Source organism: Heptranchias perlo, chromosome 9 (genome assembly GCF_035084215.1).
Source record: "Heptranchias perlo isolate sHepPer1 chromosome 9, sHepPer1.hap1, whole genome shotgun sequence".
Classification (NCBI taxonomy): domain Eukaryota; kingdom Metazoa; phylum Chordata; class Chondrichthyes; order Hexanchiformes; family Hexanchidae; genus Heptranchias; species Heptranchias perlo.
This window is the reverse complement of record NC_090333.1, coordinates 24579580-24597590: the sequence shown is the minus strand read 5'-3', so window position 1 is coordinate 24597590 and position 18011 is coordinate 24579580. Positions and strand designations below refer to the sequence as shown.

General features: G+C 40.1%; 1 protein-coding gene across 8 annotated transcripts in view; it reads right to left on the bottom strand.

Annotated features, from left to right (window-relative positions):
* LOC137325201 (receptor-type tyrosine-protein phosphatase F-like) overlaps window positions 1-18011 on the bottom strand; it is a 521369-nt gene that overhangs the window by 106861 nt on the left and 396497 nt on the right. For 5 of the 8 annotated variants that reach the window (XM_067990027.1, XM_067990026.1, XM_067990031.1 and 2 more), the window contains 4 exons: window positions 13884-14137; window positions 12162-12252; window positions 10512-10724; window positions 5641-5798 (listed from right to left, as the gene is read on the bottom strand). In XM_067990027.1, the coding sequence (XP_067846128.1) occupies window positions 5641-5798; window positions 10512-10724; window positions 12162-12252; window positions 13884-14137 (716 nt within the window). The remainder of the gene's footprint in view (window positions 1-5640; window positions 5799-10511; window positions 10725-12161; window positions 12253-13883; window positions 14138-18011) is intronic. The other 3 variants (XM_067990028.1, XM_067990030.1, XM_067990033.1) reach the window with 1 other exon arrangement.

Below are 18011 nucleotides of genomic sequence, written 5' to 3'. Positions count from 1 at the left end.
GTGTCCCTCAGGGGTCGCTGTGGAACCACTGCCCTTTTTGATATAATTAATGACCTGGACTTGGGTATACAGGGCATAATTTCAAAGTTTGCAGATGACATGAAACTCGAAAAAGTAGTAAACAGTGAGGAGGATAGTAACAGACTTCGGGAGGACATAGACAGATTGGTGAAATGGGTTGACACGTAGCAGATGAAACTTAACGCAGAGAAGTGTGAAGTGATTCATTTTGGTAGGAAGAATGAGGAGAGGCAATATAAAATAAATGATACATTTAAAGGGGGTGCAGGAACAGAGAGATATGGGGGTGTATGTACACAGTTCTTTGAAGGTTAGGCCCCAGCTGGAGTATTGTGGCTAATTCTGGGCACCACACTTTAGGAAGGATGTCAAAGCCTTTGGAGGGTGCAGGAGAGATTTACTAGAAAGGCACCAGGGATGAAAGATTTCAGTTACTTAGAGCAGAGAAGGCTATGGGGAGATTTGATAGGGCCATTCAAAATTATGACTGGTTTTGATAGAGTAAATAAGGAGAAACTGTTTCCATTGGAAGAAAGGTCAGTAACCAGAGGACACAGATTTAAGGGAATTGACAAAAGAACCAGAGGCGACATGAGTAAAAAAAAATTTACGCAGCGAGTTGTTATGATCTGGAATGCACTGCCTGAAAGGGTGGTGGAAGCAGATTCAACAATAACTTTCAAAAGGGAATTTGATAAATATTTGAAGGGGAAAAATTTGCAGGGCTATGGAGAAAGAGCAGGCAAGTGGGACTAATTGGATAGCTCCTTCGAAGAGCCTGCACAGGCATGATGGGCTGAATGGCCTCCTTTTGTGCTGTATGATTCGAAGAAAAGTTCTGACATATGTTCTCCACCTGAAATGTTAACTTGCCTTTTCTCCATTCAGTTGCTGATGAACCTGCTGTGCATTTTCAGCATTTACCATAAATTTTAAACACTATTTTATCAATAACACAACCAGTCATACCAGCAAGCTTCACTGTAATTTAATACAAACATCAGAACTGAACAAATTTGCTTAATATGACCCAAAATCAAGGCTGCTATAATCACCAGATACCACTTTCTTTTGGTATCTGTCAGATTGTATATTCTTCAGCTATATATGTAATATTTCCAATTCTAAAAATGAAAGAAAAGGATGGCACAGTTCCTTCAACACAGTCTGCCACAGAATAGTAGAATGTCAGCTCCTGCCCACAGTTCCCCATATACCAATCATGCCAATCTCAGCAGTGAGAGACATAATTAGACCCGAAGCATTATCCCCTCCCCTGATATACAAAGGAAGGGAACAAAAAGTTAGAAATGATCGATCCTGGGTTGCCGTTCTCTCACAAATCCCAATGCCTGATTTGCCAGGTCATGAAAGTAATGCAAGAAGCTTAAAAGCAAGTCTTCTGCTTGCCTTCTTTGATGGGTAAGGAAGAGCACATGTGAATGCTGGAACTGGAAGCATGTCCAGAGTGTTCAGTTTAAGACAACACTACTGTTATTAGTATGAGTCTTACCTTTCCTGCTTACTGCATCCATAAGATGGCAAAAATGGAGGAAAAATCAGAAATGAGTGATTGCTCCTTATTTCCACTGTATGCATAATTTTCTCCCTCTGCCGCCTCACAAGTTGGGAGGCAGTGCTGGGAGATCATCTTAAATGAACAACAAATTGCTCAAGTATTATCCCCAGTATTGCTGTGTCTTAATTTAACTACGTAAAGTACCAGAATACTATTACGTTTATTACATTTTCTACATCAAGAAAGATCGTTATTTCCCATCAGTTCTCGATCTCATGTATTACTAGATATAATTTGCCAAGAGTTAACCCTCTCACTGACACACTTGGGTATATTGGGTACTTAATACTCCTGGCTACAAGGTATTCAGGAAAGATAGGGAAGGAATGAAAGGTGGTGGGGGGGGGCGGGTGCAGTGTTGATCAAAGAAACTATTATAGCACTGGAAAGGGATGATGTGGTTGAGGGGTCAAATTCAGAATCTATTTGGTAAGGATAAAGGAATAGAGGAGCTATTATGCCACTGGGTGTATATTATAGGCCACCAAATAGTGGGAAGGAGATGGAGGAGCAAACTTGTAGGCAAGTTACAGAAAGACGCAAAAACTATAGTGTAGTGATAATGGGGGACTTCAATTATCCCTATATAGACTGGGACATTGACAGTGTAAAGGGCAAAGAGGGAGAAGAATTCCTGAAATGTGCACCGAAGAGTTTTCTTGATCAGTATGTTTCCAGCCCAATGAGGAAGGAAACAGTGCTGGATCTAATTCTGGGGAATGAACTAGGCAGGTAGAGCGTGTTTCAGTGGGGGAGCATTTGGGGAACAATGATCATAATATCATTAGGTTTAGAATAGTTATGGAAAAGGATAAGGAACAATCCAATGTGAAAATACTTAACTGGAGGAGGGCTAATTTCAGTGAGTTAAAAAGGCCCAAGTGGATTGGAATCAAACATTAGCAGGCAAAACAGTAATTGAACAATTGGAGGACTTTCAGGCGGAGTTGGTTCGGTTACAGAATAGATACATTCCTAAGAGGGGGAAAGGAAAGGCACCCAAAGCTCAAGCTCCCTGGATGACTAAAGAAATAGAGATTAAAATTAAACAGAAAAAGAAGGATTATGACAAATGTAAGGTTCATAATACAGTAGAGAACCAGGCTGAATACAGGAAGTACAGAGGATATCTAAAAAAGGGAATAAGAGGGGCAACGAGAGAGTATGAGAATAGATTAGTGGCTAACATAAAAGAGAACCCAAAAGTCTTTTATAAACGTATAAATAGTAGAAGGGTAGTCAAATGAAGGGTAGGGCCAATTAGGAACCAAAAAGGAAATCTTGTAGAGGCAGAGGGCATGGCTGAGGTACTAAATAAATACTTTGCATCCAACTTCACTAGAGAAGAGGATGCTGCCATTGTAGCAGCGATATTCGATAGGATAAAAATAGATAGAGGAGGTATTTAAAAGATTGGCAGTACTCAAAGTAGTAAAGTCACTCGGTCCAGATGGGATGCATCGTAGGTTACTGAAGGAATAAAGGTGGAAATTATGGAGGGTCTGGTCGTAATCTTCCAATCTTCTTCGGCATGGGGACAGTGCCGGGGGACTGGTGGATTGCAAATGTTACATCCCTGTTCAAAAAAGGGGAGAGGGATCAACCCAGCAAGTACAGGTCAGTGGGGAAACTTTGAGAGACAATAATCCAAGACAAAATTAACTGGCACTTGGAAAAGTATAGGCAGCATGGATTTGTGAAAGGACAATCGTGTTTGACTAACTTGATTGAGTTCTTTGATGAAGTAACGGAGAGGGTCGATGAGGGTAGTGCGGTTGATGTTTTGTAAATGGACTTTCAAAAGGCATTTGATAAAGTACCACATAATAGACTTGTTAGCAAAATTAAAGCCCATGGAATTAAAGGGGCAGTGGCAGCGCGGATACAAAATTGTCTAAGGGACAGAAAGCAGAGAGTAGTGGTGAACGGTTGTTTTTCAGACTGGAGGGAAGTATACAGAGGTGTTCCCCTGGGGTCAGTATTAGGACCATTGCTCTTTTTCCTATATATTAATGACCTGGACTTAGGTATACAGGGTATAATTTCAAAGTTTGCAGACGACAAGAAACTTGGAAATGTAGTAAACAATGTGGAGGATAGTAACAGGCTTCAGGAGGACATAGACTGGTGAAATGGGCAGACACATGGCAGATGAAATTTAACGCAGAGAAGTGTGAAGTGATACATTTTGGTAGGAAGAATGAGGAGAGGCAATATAAACGAAATAGTACAATTTTAAAGGGGGTGCAGGAACAGAGAGACCTGGGGATGCACATACACAAATCTTTGAAGGTGGCAGGACAAGTTGAGAAGGCTGTTAAAAATGCATATGGGATCCTAGGCTTTGTAAATAGAGGCATTGAGTACAAAAGCAAAGAAGTAATGCTAAACCTTTATAAAACCCTGGTAAGGCTCAGCTGGAGTACTGTGTTCAATTCTGAGCACCACACTTTAGGAAGGATGTCAAGACCTTAGACAGGGTGCAGAAGAGATTTACTGGAATGGTGCCAGGGATGAGGGACTTCAGTCATATGGAGAGATTGGAGAAGCTGGGGTTGTTGTCCTTAGAACAGAGAAGGTTAAGGGGAGGTTTGATAGAGGTGTTCAAAATCATGAACGGTTTCGATAAATAAATAAGGAGAAAGCTTTTCTAGTGGCAGAAGGGTCATTAATCAGAGGACACAGATTAAGGTGATCGGCAAATCAGCCAGAGGTGACAGGAGGGAACATTTTTTTTCCACAGCGAGTTGTAATGATCTGGAATGCACTGCCTGAAAGGGTGGTGGAAGCAGATTCAATAGTAACTTTCGAAAAGGGATTGGATAAATACTTGAAGGGAAAAAATTTACAGGGCCATTGAGAAAGAGCAGGGGAATGGGACTAATTGGATAGCTCTTTCAAAGAACCGACATAGGCATGGTGGGTCAAATGGCCTCCTCCTGCGCTGTACCTACTATGATACTTCCATTATGAAATCATAGCAGTTTGTAACATTAGAAAACATTAATCACCTGATAGGAATTTGGAGGGACGAGAAATGGTTATCCTTATTGGCTGTGGTCATTTGAAATAGTTCAAATATTTTGAAATAAAATGGCAAATGGAAAGCACAATCAATAAAATATATAAGCTGTCAGTTGTTACAGGATGAGCAATAGTCTTGATTGATTAAAAGTAGCAAGGAACAAAATCACATAAAGTAATATATGTGGATATGCATGAATATTTAGTGAAAAAATGTGAGCAGAAGCCCTCACAAACATTGTCACATCAACTCTAACTGGACCACAGCAAGGTGATATAGATTTACCTCAAGGGTATCATCTACCCTTTTTTTTCCCTCAGAAAAAGAATGAGAAATTGTCACAGACAAATAAAGAAAGTGCGTGTGAGACAGAGGAACAGACAAGCAGATAAAGTCAGTTATGGAAGAACTAAGTTGTTATAACTTTATAGATACTGTAATTACATTATAAGCATAAATTGACAGATGTTAAAATGTTATTTGAAAGCTTGTAGGGACATTTCTATGGTATAAAGTTTGAATCATGAGCTCAACTGTCATAACTCAGTATCTTTAGCATTGAAATTCCCATTCAGAAAAATTAGGTTTTAATCTGGCTACCCTTTTGTGTTCTTTTCCCCCCAGTACTTGGCCTCAGAAATAGATAGAGCACAATTCAGAAGCTGGTTACGTTTGGTAACAGAACTCATTGTGCCCCACAAAGCTTTCCATCCCAAGGTTAACAAAGAATGGTATAAATGGGTATCAGTAAGTCTAGGGCCCACAGATCATTCCATCTTCCTGGCTGAAAGATAGTGAGGAGTCATCAAAGAATCGTAATATCATTCGCACCGTCAATTAAAATACAAAAATCTTTGCAGCACATTTCTGGCTGCAGCTTTCACTTCATGAGCAGTTTGAATTAACATTTAAGATTACTGTCCCTTTTGAGAGATTGCATTGTAAAGTTAAATTGTTTCAGCATCGATCCTGATGACACACTCGTATTTTACACACAACTTTGAGGTAATCTCACCTTTTGAACAGAAGAATAGCAATGACAATGATGATAATTAACACGACGGCAAGTACTGGTCCCATCACCCACAGCATCTCAGGATCATCCTGTGCATTTGATGGAGTGGTTACCTCCACCAGGATTGTATCAGAGTAGGGGCTAGCAGCATACATCTGCTGAAGAGAAAAAGAATAAAAAAAGAAATATTACTATCAACTACCACATTAAATCATTTGACTCGGGTCACTTTACTTTTTTATCTACCTATTGTCAGTTTAAGACAAGATGCTTAAATAACATGAAAAAGAGCATCAGCTCCCCACAGAGGTAAACAGGAAACTATTAGTGAAAAACAACGTTTTTACAGCTGAATATTTTTCTAAATTTGTTCCTCTCCCAAAGGCAGGAATTTGCATTAGGATATGGTTCCACAGACTGTTGAAGCACTCTGGTGCCTGAAGTAGCAATCTTCTCCTGTGATCCAACACAATGAATGTGAGTAAGTTATGTGATTTGGGGGGTGGGGGGGGGGAGGGGTGGTAGAGGGGGGGATATGTCCCCTTTTATCCGTACTTCTGCACACTTAATGAGGGGTCAGTGGGTGAAAACTCTGGGACTCTGGTGGATTTTTGCCCTCAGTAGCTCAGGGGCACTAAAGCCAACTGCAGAGCTTCACCACTACTCTCAGGAGACCGGTTGGTCACTAAAACCTTTCAAGGAGGCTAAGGGCCTCCATTTTACAGGTTTTGCAATTTCAGCCCCTGGGGCCAGGATTCCAAGGCCCTTTCCTTCACGCTGCGTGAGAGGAGGCGAGAAGGCCCGAAACTGCAGGTAAGTGACTGACTCCCCAGTGCCTAACCTCCAATGACTGACCTCCCCCCCCGCCCCCCCAGATGACTGACCCACTGATGCCATCCCCCCTGCCCCTCACCCCCCCATCCATACAATCTAAGACTTACCTGAACATTTACCTGAAGACGTCATCTTTCTTGCTCTGCTCCCGTCTGACTGAGGCCAGCCTGTCAATCAGGCCAGCCTGTTGGTCGGGAAACCATTAAAAAAAAATGGCCTTACGTCAAAATCATAAAGACGTCTGGGAAATCTGTACTTCCGGGTTTCCCGTCCGTGATTCGACACCCCCCCCCTCGCCCCCTTCCCGGCTCCAGATCAAAATCCTGGCCATGGTATTGAAGGGAATATAGTAGCATGGATTACAAGTTGGTTTTTAACAGGTAACAGAGAGTAGTGGTTAATAAATTTTTTTTTGGAGTGTAGCAACGTAAACAGTATTACCCCCCACCTCCAATCTCCCCTCCAAGGTTAGCCTTAGGACTATTGCTCTCCTCTCTCTCTACGGATATGTGTCTGTGCATGTACATGTGTATGTATGTATGTATGTGTACATACATGGACACACCTACATGCATGATCATGGATATGGGGTTACAATATCAAAATCTGCTGACAACACAAAGCTACAGAGCATGGTTAACAGTGATGAGGATTGTATGCGACTTCAGGAGATTATAGATGGGTTTGTAGTTTGGTCGGATAGATGGCAGATGAAATTTATTGCGGATAAATTTGAGATGATACATTTTGGGAGAAATAATGAGAGGAAATATAAACTAAACAATAAACATTAAAGGAGTAGAGAGGCTTTGGGGTTCAAATACAGATCTTTAAAAGTGGGTGTTGATAAAGCCGTAAAAAAGTATATCGTATCCTTCGCTGTATAAAGAAGGGCATAGAGTACAAAAACAAAGAGATCATGCTAAGTTTATACAAATCATTGGTTAGTCCACAGTTAGAATATTGTTTCCAGTTTTGGGTGCCTTCCTTTAGGAAGGGTGTTTGGCCATGGAAAGGGTGCAGAAGAGATTCACTAAAATGATAACAGGGATGAGAATGTTGAGTTATGAGGAAAGTCTAGAGAAACTGGGACTATTTTCATTACAACAACGGTGAGATCTGATAGTTATTCAAACTTATGAAGGGTTTTGCTAAGGTAAATGGGGAAAAAATATTTACAATGTTTGATGAGTCAGTGATTAGGGAGCATAAATTTAAGATAATCACCAAAAGAATGAAGGGAGAGGTTAAGAGAATTTATTTTCTTTACACATAGGATTGTTAGGACAATGAATGCCCTACCAGAAACAATGATAGGGGTAGAATCCATATTATAGTTTTAAAAGGGAAGTAGGTAAATATTTCAAAATAATTTTTTTTTTGAAGGGTATGGGACAAGGTCAGAGGATAGCTCTTTCAGAGAGAAACATCAACATGAGCATGAAGCTACAGCACAAAACTGAGATGAGATTGACCAGTCCCACTCAAAGTAATCCCAAGGACTGTCAATGTAGGAAATGGAATTTCGTGTAGGTACACCAGGGGATACTTTTGAAGTTGGAGTTAAGGTACATTGCTCGAAATTATAGAAGAATCTTTATCCTGCATCTAATCTTTCCTCAATCTCACCTGTGTTTGATATGGACACTAGGTCAAAAAAAATGCTCTATTATGCAGTAAAATGTACACCCTAAAGAATGTAAAATATAATACTTAAGACTGGGTAAAGGAATGTGATGCATCATGACTGCTGATTGTGTGGACATCTCAAAATCCAGCCTGTATCAATTCAGATTTTAAGGACACCTCAATTGTTGTAACAGCCCTCAATCAAGAAGGGTTAATACTTAATGATTATTAAAGCTAGCAGTTTTTGATACAAAACAAAATATTCCTTTTTTGTTGTCCAAAACATTATTCAACACTATACAGACTTCTGACTCCCAAAAAGTTGTAATATAATCCTAGTGTAACATCAAGTCTTGACTTGTACATTTTGTAGAATGAGGAACAGCAAAACACACAATCTAAACGCAGAAATTGAACATACTTTCTTATTGCCTCCCCCCCTCATTATATAGAACTCTGATCCACAAATGAGTGTATCCTCCCAGTATGCAGAAGTCCTGCTCAAATAATGTAATATAATTTTTCCCTTCCCTTAAATTTATAGAAATCTCATCTAAGCATTGAATGAGTTGGTAAATAAGTTCTTAGCTAAAATTAGGATTTAACCATAATTCTTTCCTAATTACGATGGAGATAGGAATCTTGAAAAACACACCAAAAGATGGAAAAGTAGATTGGTAATACTGAGGAAATAATAATAGTTTCCCAGCTAACAGATGCTATATCTGACTGCTACAGGTTTACAGTTGGACATTAATCTTTAGTCCTTTAGGGCAATCTAGGCAAAAAGTCAGAGATAATGCAACTTTATGAGGTCTCTCTAAGCAAGGAACTAAACCACTCATAATAATCAACAAGTCCTCACAGCGCCAAATTACTACAATGTTTATATAAACTTAAAAACCCATCAACTGATTTTATATTTCCCTTATTTATAAACCTCGAGAGTGATATAAAACCACTTTCCTTAGCATTACTTCACACTACAGAACTAATAGCCTGTGCAAGATGATCGCCCCTGAAAGATGACTACATTAAACTGTGATCCAATGCAGAAAGAATGTTTTTTCTTGCTGTCAGATAAATTTAGTGTCCAATTCTTCTCTGGTGCTGCATGACCCTACACTGAATGCATTCTGGGCTGATGAATAATGAAGAGTTTGACCAATTCTAATGAGCCAATATGGAAAAACGAGCGTGTGAACCTGTTAAGAATCTTATCGGAAAATTAGCATCTTGATATCTACATAAAGGTTTTTTTGCGAGTTCTCATTACACAACATTTACAACTGCAGCAGGTATAACTCTTTGTAAACATTGATATAAATCAAAGCACTAACATTCTCTTATTGTGATGGCTGCATAAATGAATACTCAACCTCCTTTAGCACTGTGCTTTACTGAGATTTCCTAATTAATATTCTTCTGATTTGCAAATTTACCGTTTTACTGTTTGCTGAGAATTCCCCATTTTTGGATTGTTTTTATCTTGTCCAAGGGTACAATTCATGAAAAAAAGTTTACAAAAAATTCTCTCAGAATTCTAACCGCATACACAAGAAAATACATAGCTGCGATGATTCACTAAGAAAAACCACAAAGCATAATAAATTGATTCTGAAAAGTAAAATATTGTACAGAAACTTACTGACAGACATAAGGATGAACTCACGATTGTGAAGTATTGTAATGAGTGGAATATAATCTGATTCAATACTTTACTATCCAGAATTGAATTTACACAGCACAAGGCAGTGAAAACATTAAAGTAGTAGAAATTATTCTGAGCATTATTTTAATTAAATCATTCACCAACTTATGGAGAAAAGCTACATCCTTACTTGGCACTCCAGAAGTCAACAAAGTGGCACCAAGAGGGGAGCTCGGGGACGTAGCATTCCTTGTAAAGAAGTGGATGCTTGAGGGCCACATAATCATAGAGACAGGAATGGCTGCAGTAACCACAGCAAGCTGGTGAGACCAAGACCAGCAGCAGATTTAAAAATTATGGTTTTCATTTCAGGACAGTTTTATTGCAAAACAATATTTCTGCTTTACTTTATTATTGGTGTTAAGAAAAGCTGTTGAAACTCATCATACTCAATACAGGGCGTTCGTAGTCACACCTGGACTCACGCAATAATACAACCTTCGCGGAGAAGTCCAGGCTTCACAAAACAGTACAAAAATTCAAGTTGGATGTTTTGTTTTCTTTTGTAAGGGCACAGTCAAAGCTCAGAAGTGACTTATACAACATTAGGGTTTCATTTAGTAATAGCACCACTTGTATTTGGCACACAGGTTTTTCATTTGAACTTATCTCAGGAAGTATCCAGAAATCCTATCCAAGCAAGCAAGAAAATTAAAAACTTCTGAAAAAAATTCCAGAACACCACAGGCATACTTACGGTATCCTTTTCCTCCAGCGCTGCCAAAACAAAGCACAGGTAACTGTGGTTGGGAGAGAGTGGTTTGTTGTAAAACCCTCCATAGTTCTGTTCATCTCCAAGCGTGAATGTATCTGGTAGTTTCTGCAGCTGAGCAGCGATATACGGCTTCAGTCTCTCAGATTGACGTCGTTGCCGGATGCCATGTGAAGGCTGGCTTATCCCTTCAAACAGCTAAACATATACACACAAATGCATTTTAGAAATATTGCTAATTCTTTTTTTAAACACTATTCTACCTAGTCACAATACAACACAACACAGATTCCCTAGTCCTAGGCTACAAAGGGAGTGCAGTCCTGCTCATCACTGCAAAAATCAAGTTAATAAAATCACACATAATTCCCATTCTCTGCTATGTGGACTGTGGAAGTATCAAAGACCATGGGGGTGATTTTAAACCCCAAGGACGGGTGGGTTGGGGGTGGGTGGGAGTTGAAAATAGTTGTTTTTTGGGTCGCAACTGCAAAATTTTCGGACTTTGCATTCCCAGTGGGAAGTCTATATTTTTACACGCCAACGTTAAACCCCGAAATAAAGCCGAGTTGCGGTCCCCACCCAAAAAACAATTATTTTCAACTCTCACCTGCCCTCAACCCACCCGTTTTTGCGGTTTAAAATCACCCCCTAAATATTTCCCCACAGGTAAGGAAGACAAAAGTTGGATGGTAAGTCAATATACTTGTACATCTCTTGAGTATATAGTCAGATACTGCCAGAAGCTTGGGAGTCCACCTGGCTGTCATCATGGCCAATAATGGCGCACAGCCTGGGGAGAAAAACTAAACAATGGGAATGTGTACGCATCATTTAGCTGTGCATTTTTGGACAGAGGTTCGAGCAAATGATCCCTTTCACCACTCTGGACCTAGAAGATTGTTTTCTTAAGAATATGGCTCTTTATTACCATAAATTTAACACAGATTTTGAATCTTGGTGCTGACATGAACCAGCAATGAAAATCTAGTCAACCAGCACTGACCCTATACAAGCCCACAGGTACTGACTGAATGAAGATTGCATAAGCCTTTTAGAATTTTGCACAAAACAACAGAAAGAAAAAAACATCTCTACACTATTAACTTTCATAAAACTTGAACAAAATAAAAAAACAGTACAAATGGAGGACTTTCCCACATGTTAATCATTGCTGAGGACTTAAGAACTTGTTCTAAATGTGAGTTGATATACAAGTGAGTGAGAAGGTCCTAGGATTGCATTGAGATTTAACAGGACAGCATCTTGGGGTACATTTTTCCCTCACAGATGGGTGGATTATCTTATTTGTATCTACAGATTGAAGACCGAACAAGAATGTTGGACTCTGCACTGTTGCAATTTCCTCATTCGGTCAGGATAGTTGGCCCTTGCATATAAATAAGTAAGTTGCCATTCAAATTTTGATTTGGGGGGGAGGGGGGGGTTGCGAAAGGAGTAAAATTAGATATTGTCCCATTAACTATCAGACAGATGCCTTTGTACACATCTGCCTCACTGTAAATTTAAATGATCATGGTCATGCAATTCACCAATAATAAATGACCTGAATGACAGAACATCACAATTGCAGGAAATACAACTACTACAGGGGTTTGGATTACAAAGTCGTACATCATCAAGGTCCATCTCCTCAGGATTCTGCAATTTGTCTGTAACAGCACGTGGTGTCCTATCGAGTGGTACCACTACAATAAAATACCACCTGAAAGAGAGAAATTACATAGATAAGATGAAAAAGTGTAAGATAGCCACATTTTAGAAACAAATATAAGGGCCAATTTTAACCTCCATCGCCTGGCAGGAACCGTGCAGGCGGATGGGAGGGGGGGTCCCGCAGCATTCACAACAGGTTCCTGCCACCCAAAATTTTTACTTGTCTGCATTCAGGCACGGGAAGACCATACCTTAGGAGCGGAGGCCTAATTTAAATGGCAATGCCGCAACCCGATGATGCGATTGGGACGCACATGCCATTTTAACTGTGGGCATGACGAAGGCCCACACAGTTTCCAACATGGTGCTGCTTCTGAATGTCTCTTGGATCTACCAATTTCAATGGCATGTTGGGAGGTCCCATGTAACCATGTCTTATAAGGAAGTGATATCACAACATCCAGTTCCGTAAAACACACCGTACAATTTCAAATTGCAACATTCCCAAATTTCTAATTTGGAGACAGAATTGCAATCTAGAATAGTTAATATTTAAATATTAATCTATTAAACACCTTATATATGCATTTTTAATAGCGATAGGCACACTGGTTCCCACAGGCTACAGTGATGTCACATCACAAAAGGGTCAGGTAACTATGAAATGGCTCACACTATAGTCCTCAACCTTTACCACAAGAAGACTTGTATGGCTTTACAGCCTTTTGTGGCAGACTCTCACAAAAGCATTGTTGTGTGCCAATCTGTACATTTTGATACAATTGAGCTGTGAATACATACACACAAAAATAAAATCAATTTAGATGAATAATTCCTACAAATGATGGAGGTAAAAAAATTCATTGACAAAATGAGGAGGCCAATCCACAATGCTCTGGTTTGAAAGGGCATCAGAGCCAGGGAAGAATTAATTTATCATTCATAGAAAAACCTATGATACCAGAGGCACCAGATTGAAGATTATAATAGTTTAACACCATTGTGTCCATTTCTTTAAAAAAAAGCTGCGAAACTGTACATATTCTTTCAGGCAAGTTTGCTAATAGGATTACTGTGTTCTATGAAGAAGTATGCATTGCCCCTCTCCCTAATGTTTCTCTAAATAAATTAATGTAATTCTTCTTATTCACTAGCAAGTATAGCAGATTTATGAGATTCTACTACATAGAATTAAGAGCTAAATTTTCATGTTCCATTTTGCAGTTATGTCTTAATGGCTTTTAGTTTTGTCTTTTTTTAAGGCTCCTTGGAATCAGAGAGTTACTATGTAACAAAACCCCGCTCTGCTTTTAAGTTTTATAAGCAACAACAAAGTCCTCCAATTTAAAATGTTTAACTCAGACCTTAATACACCAGACAGTGCAATGTTTTAGCATAATCATGTGACATTTGGCTTGATGTGCAACAATCGATCTGGTCTGATTAAGAATTTTTAAGTTCAGTAACATTCCCTCCTACTCGGATACAGCCAATATAACATGCAATGCTTATGAATGAACAAGCCATCACTACAATATAACATTACCAACACCATATTGTATCTCTCATAACAGACTTTTTAATATGGTTTACAAAAATGGTCCTTGAGAAATGGGTTAGCACATCTATACAAGTTTCACAAATCCAGTGAATTCATCCTTAAATAAGCTCACAACTTACTTGACAATGGCTGTGGTCTGGACCTTAGGCAAGTTGATTGGCAACTTGCCATCCTGGATGTTCTTGCTGTACACAACTGGTTTTGTCTGCAGCAAGTTAGGAGCGGTACGGATCGATACCACCTGCTGTAGCCCACCAGCGCTATTCCCACGGTTTGTCAATACAAAGGAGTATTCAGTATCAGGCTGAAGCTTTGTAATAAGTTTTCGCATGGATTGTCCATCTACCTCTACGCTTTGGCCATTGTACAGGATCTGAGGAAGGAATAAGAAAAGTGACTGGAAATAAACTGATATTAAAAGGTCATGTTTAACTTCATTTCTGTTAGTTTTCCATCAAAGTTGGTGATCAACATCCAAGTAAGCAATAAAAACAGGCAGTATGGTAGGTTGCAGCCTCTTGATGAAAGACCTGTATCTATGTTAACAGTTGCCAGTATAGGCACATAACTTCTCAAATACAGAACATGTGAAATAAGTGGGCAAAATCAATCAGCGGTTTTCAGTACAGCTGCATCCAAAATTCCCTTTCAGAGTTTTAGATATTATTTTAAAAAGTATTAACTTTTGCAATCAACAGCAACGATTACCTACCTAGACATTCAGGTGTGCTCATTTTTGGGTGCACGGTGGGCGCAGGGTACAAACCTGTTTCCACGAATGATGTGGTCTGAGACCTCGGGCCTCACTTCCACGAAGCTGGCGAGCTGCGGAGATTAAGCGGCAGCTTGCCCAGAAAGCGTACTTGAAGATTGGGCTGCTGCGATGCAAGCAGTGGCCCTTAGATAAGTGAGGAAGGGCAGATGATCGGACTGGGAAGGATGGGCGATCAGGACGGAGGGCTGGGAAGAGACTGGCCATCATTTGGGTTCTCTTACTCCTGCTTCTCCCGGCTCCATTCAGTCAAGTATATTTAAAAAACTTAAAGACCACCTGTTAGGAAAACCAGGTCTACATGCAGCATAACAGGCCTAAGGGGAAATCAATCTTCTCCCCCCCCGCCCTCCCCCCCACCACGGGCCTTAAACTAGCATTAGGCCCTTTATCTGCACATGCTTCTAGCTTGTAATGAGGGTGCACTTCCTGCCCGCCATATTAGAGGCTTAGGAGGCCGTTTAGCGTCCAAGAAACGGGTGCTGCGGATCAAATTTTTGTCTTAGAATGAACAGCAATTTCCACCTGGCTGTAAAACAAGTCTACAGCAGTTTACTACTAGCTACAATTACTGCATTGCAGTTTCACAATTAAACCATTGTGTTCAGTCACAATGTGAAAAAACCACAAAAATGTGTGTTAATTGCATGGTGTAAAAGTCTCACCTACCACTTTCCTTTCTAGGCAACTGGTAAAATGTTAGATCAGCCTCCACATACAAAAATGTCAAGCCATCACTGTATCTCATTGCTCAAAATATCCTTTTCCTGCCATTTAACTCGCGTTGGTCGGTGGCCTCTGGGCCACGTGATTTTCTACCAGTTTCAGGGCAGGAAGTCGACTGCTGGGATTTAAATGAGACTCGGGAGTTAAAGTAGCCTGGGCATGATTTCTATAGCAGTGGGAAAACTCACCTCATCACCCACCTGCTGAAAATAAGCCCAGAGTTCAAATCGAGGCCTTTAATTTCTACCAATTTTAGCTTGATTTTGCACGGGAGCTGTTCAACATTTTTTGGAAAAGCAAATATTGTACAAATAGAACTTATATTTAGAACTACATTTCCATTGCTGTATGCCTCTTACATGTTCAGATTATATATCCTAATATGGACTGGGAAAATACCAGTGTAAAGGGCAAAGAGGGGGAGGAATTCCTGAAATGTGTACAAGAGAACTTTCTTGATCAGTGCGTTTCCAGCCCAACGAGGAAGGAAACAGAGCTGGATCTCGTTCTGGGGAAAGAAGTGGGCAGGTGGAGCATGTTTCAGTGGGAGAGCATTTGGGAAACAGTGATCACAATATTATTAGGCTTAGAGTCGTATGGTAAAGGACAAGGAAAAGTCTAATATGAAAATACTCAACTGGAGGAGGGTTAATTTCAGTGAGTTGAAAAGGGATCTGGCCCAGGTGGACTGGAATCAAAGATTGGCAGGTAAAACAGTTATCAAGCAATGGGAGGCCTTTAAAGAGGAGATCATTCGGATTCGGGTACAGACTAGACACTTTCCCACGAGGGGGAAAGGAAAAGCTAGAGCTCTCTGGATGAATGAAGATATAGAGATTAAAATGAAACAGAAAAAGGAGGTTTATGATAAATGTCAGGTTCATAATTCAGTAGAGAACCGAGCTGAATGCAAAAAGTACAGGGTAGAAGTGAAAAAGGAAATAAGAGGGGCAAAGAGAGTTTATGAGAATAGATTAGCGGGTGCCATAAAAGGCAACCCAAAAGTCTTTTATAAACATATAAATAGTAGAAGGATAGTCAAAGGAAGGGTACGGCCGATTAGGGACCAAGAAGGAGATCTTGTTGAGGCAGAGGGCATGGTTGAGGTACTAAATGAGTACTTTGCATCTGTCTTCACTAAAGAAGCAGCACTCAAAATAGAAAGGTCAACAGGTCCAGATGGGATGCATCCTAGGTTACTGAGGGAAGGGTGGAAATTGCAGAGCCTCTGGCCACAATCTTCTAATCCTCCTTAGCTATGGGAGTGGTGCTAGAGGACTAGAGGTTTGCAAATGTTACACCCTGTTCAAAAAAAGGGAGAGGGATAAATCTGACAACTACAGGCCAGTCAGCCTAATGTTGGTGGTGGGGAAACTTTTAGAGACAATAATCTGAGACAAAATTAATTGGCACTTGGAAAAGTATGGGCCAATAAATGAAAGTCAGCACAGATTTGCTAAAGGAAAATTGTGTTTGACTAACTTGATTGAGTTCTTTGATGAAATAATGGAAAGGGTTGATGAGGGTAGTGCGGTTGATGTTGTTTATGTGGACTTTCAAAAGACATCTGATAGAGTTCCACTTAATAGACTTGTTAGCAAAATTGAAGCCTATGGGATTAAAGCGGCAGTGGCTGTGTGGATACAAATTGACTAAGGGACAGAAAGCAGTGGTGAACGGTTGTTTTTCAGACTGGAGGGAAGTATGCAGTGATGTCCCCCAAGGGTCGGTGTTGGATCCACTTAATGTCCTGAACTTGGACACACAGTTTGCAAATGACATGAAACTCGGAAATTTAGTAAAGTGAAGAGGTTAGTAACATACTTCAGGAGGTGGAGATGCCGGTGATGGACTGAGGTTAACAATTGTAAACAATTTTACAACACCAAGTTATAGTCCAACGATTTTATTTTTAATCCCACAAGCTTTCGGGGGCTTTCCCCTTCCTCAGGCGGTGTCCACACCGCCTGAGGAAGGGGAAAGCCCCCGAAAGCTTGTGGGATTAAAAATAAAATCGTTGGACTATAACTTGGTGTTGTAAAATTGTTTACAATACTTCAGGAGGACATAGGCAGACTGGTGAAACAGGTAGACATATGGCAGATGAAATTTAATGCAGAGAAGTGTGAAGTGATTCATTTTGGTGAGGAGAGACATTATAAACTGAACAGTACAATTTTAAAGGGGGGTGCAGGAACAGAGACCTGGGAGTGTACATACGCAAGTTTTTGAAGGTGACAGGACAGGTTGAGAAGACTATTAAAAAGGCATACATGATCCTTGGCTTAATTAATAGAGGAATAGAGTACAAAAGCAAGGAAGTTAGGCTAAAACTTTATAAAACACTGGTTAGCCCACAGCTGGAGTATTCTGGGCACCACACTTTAGGAAGGATGTCAAGGCCTTAGGAGGGTGCAGAGGAAATTTCCTAGAATGTTACCAGGGATGAAAGACTTCAGTTACGTGGAGTGACTCGAGAAGCTGGGGTTGTTCTTTCTAGAACAGAGAAGATTAAGGGGAGATTTGATAGAGGTGTTCAAAATCATGAATGGTTCTGATAGAGTAAATAAGGAGAAACTGTTTCCAGTGGCAGCAGGGGCAGTAACCAGGGATTTAAGGTGATCGGCAAAAGAGCCAGAGGCGACATGAGGAAACATTTTTTTACGCAGCGAGTTGTTATGATCTGGAATGATGGAGGAAGCAGATTCAATAATAACTTTCAAAAGAGAATTGGATAAATACTTGAAGT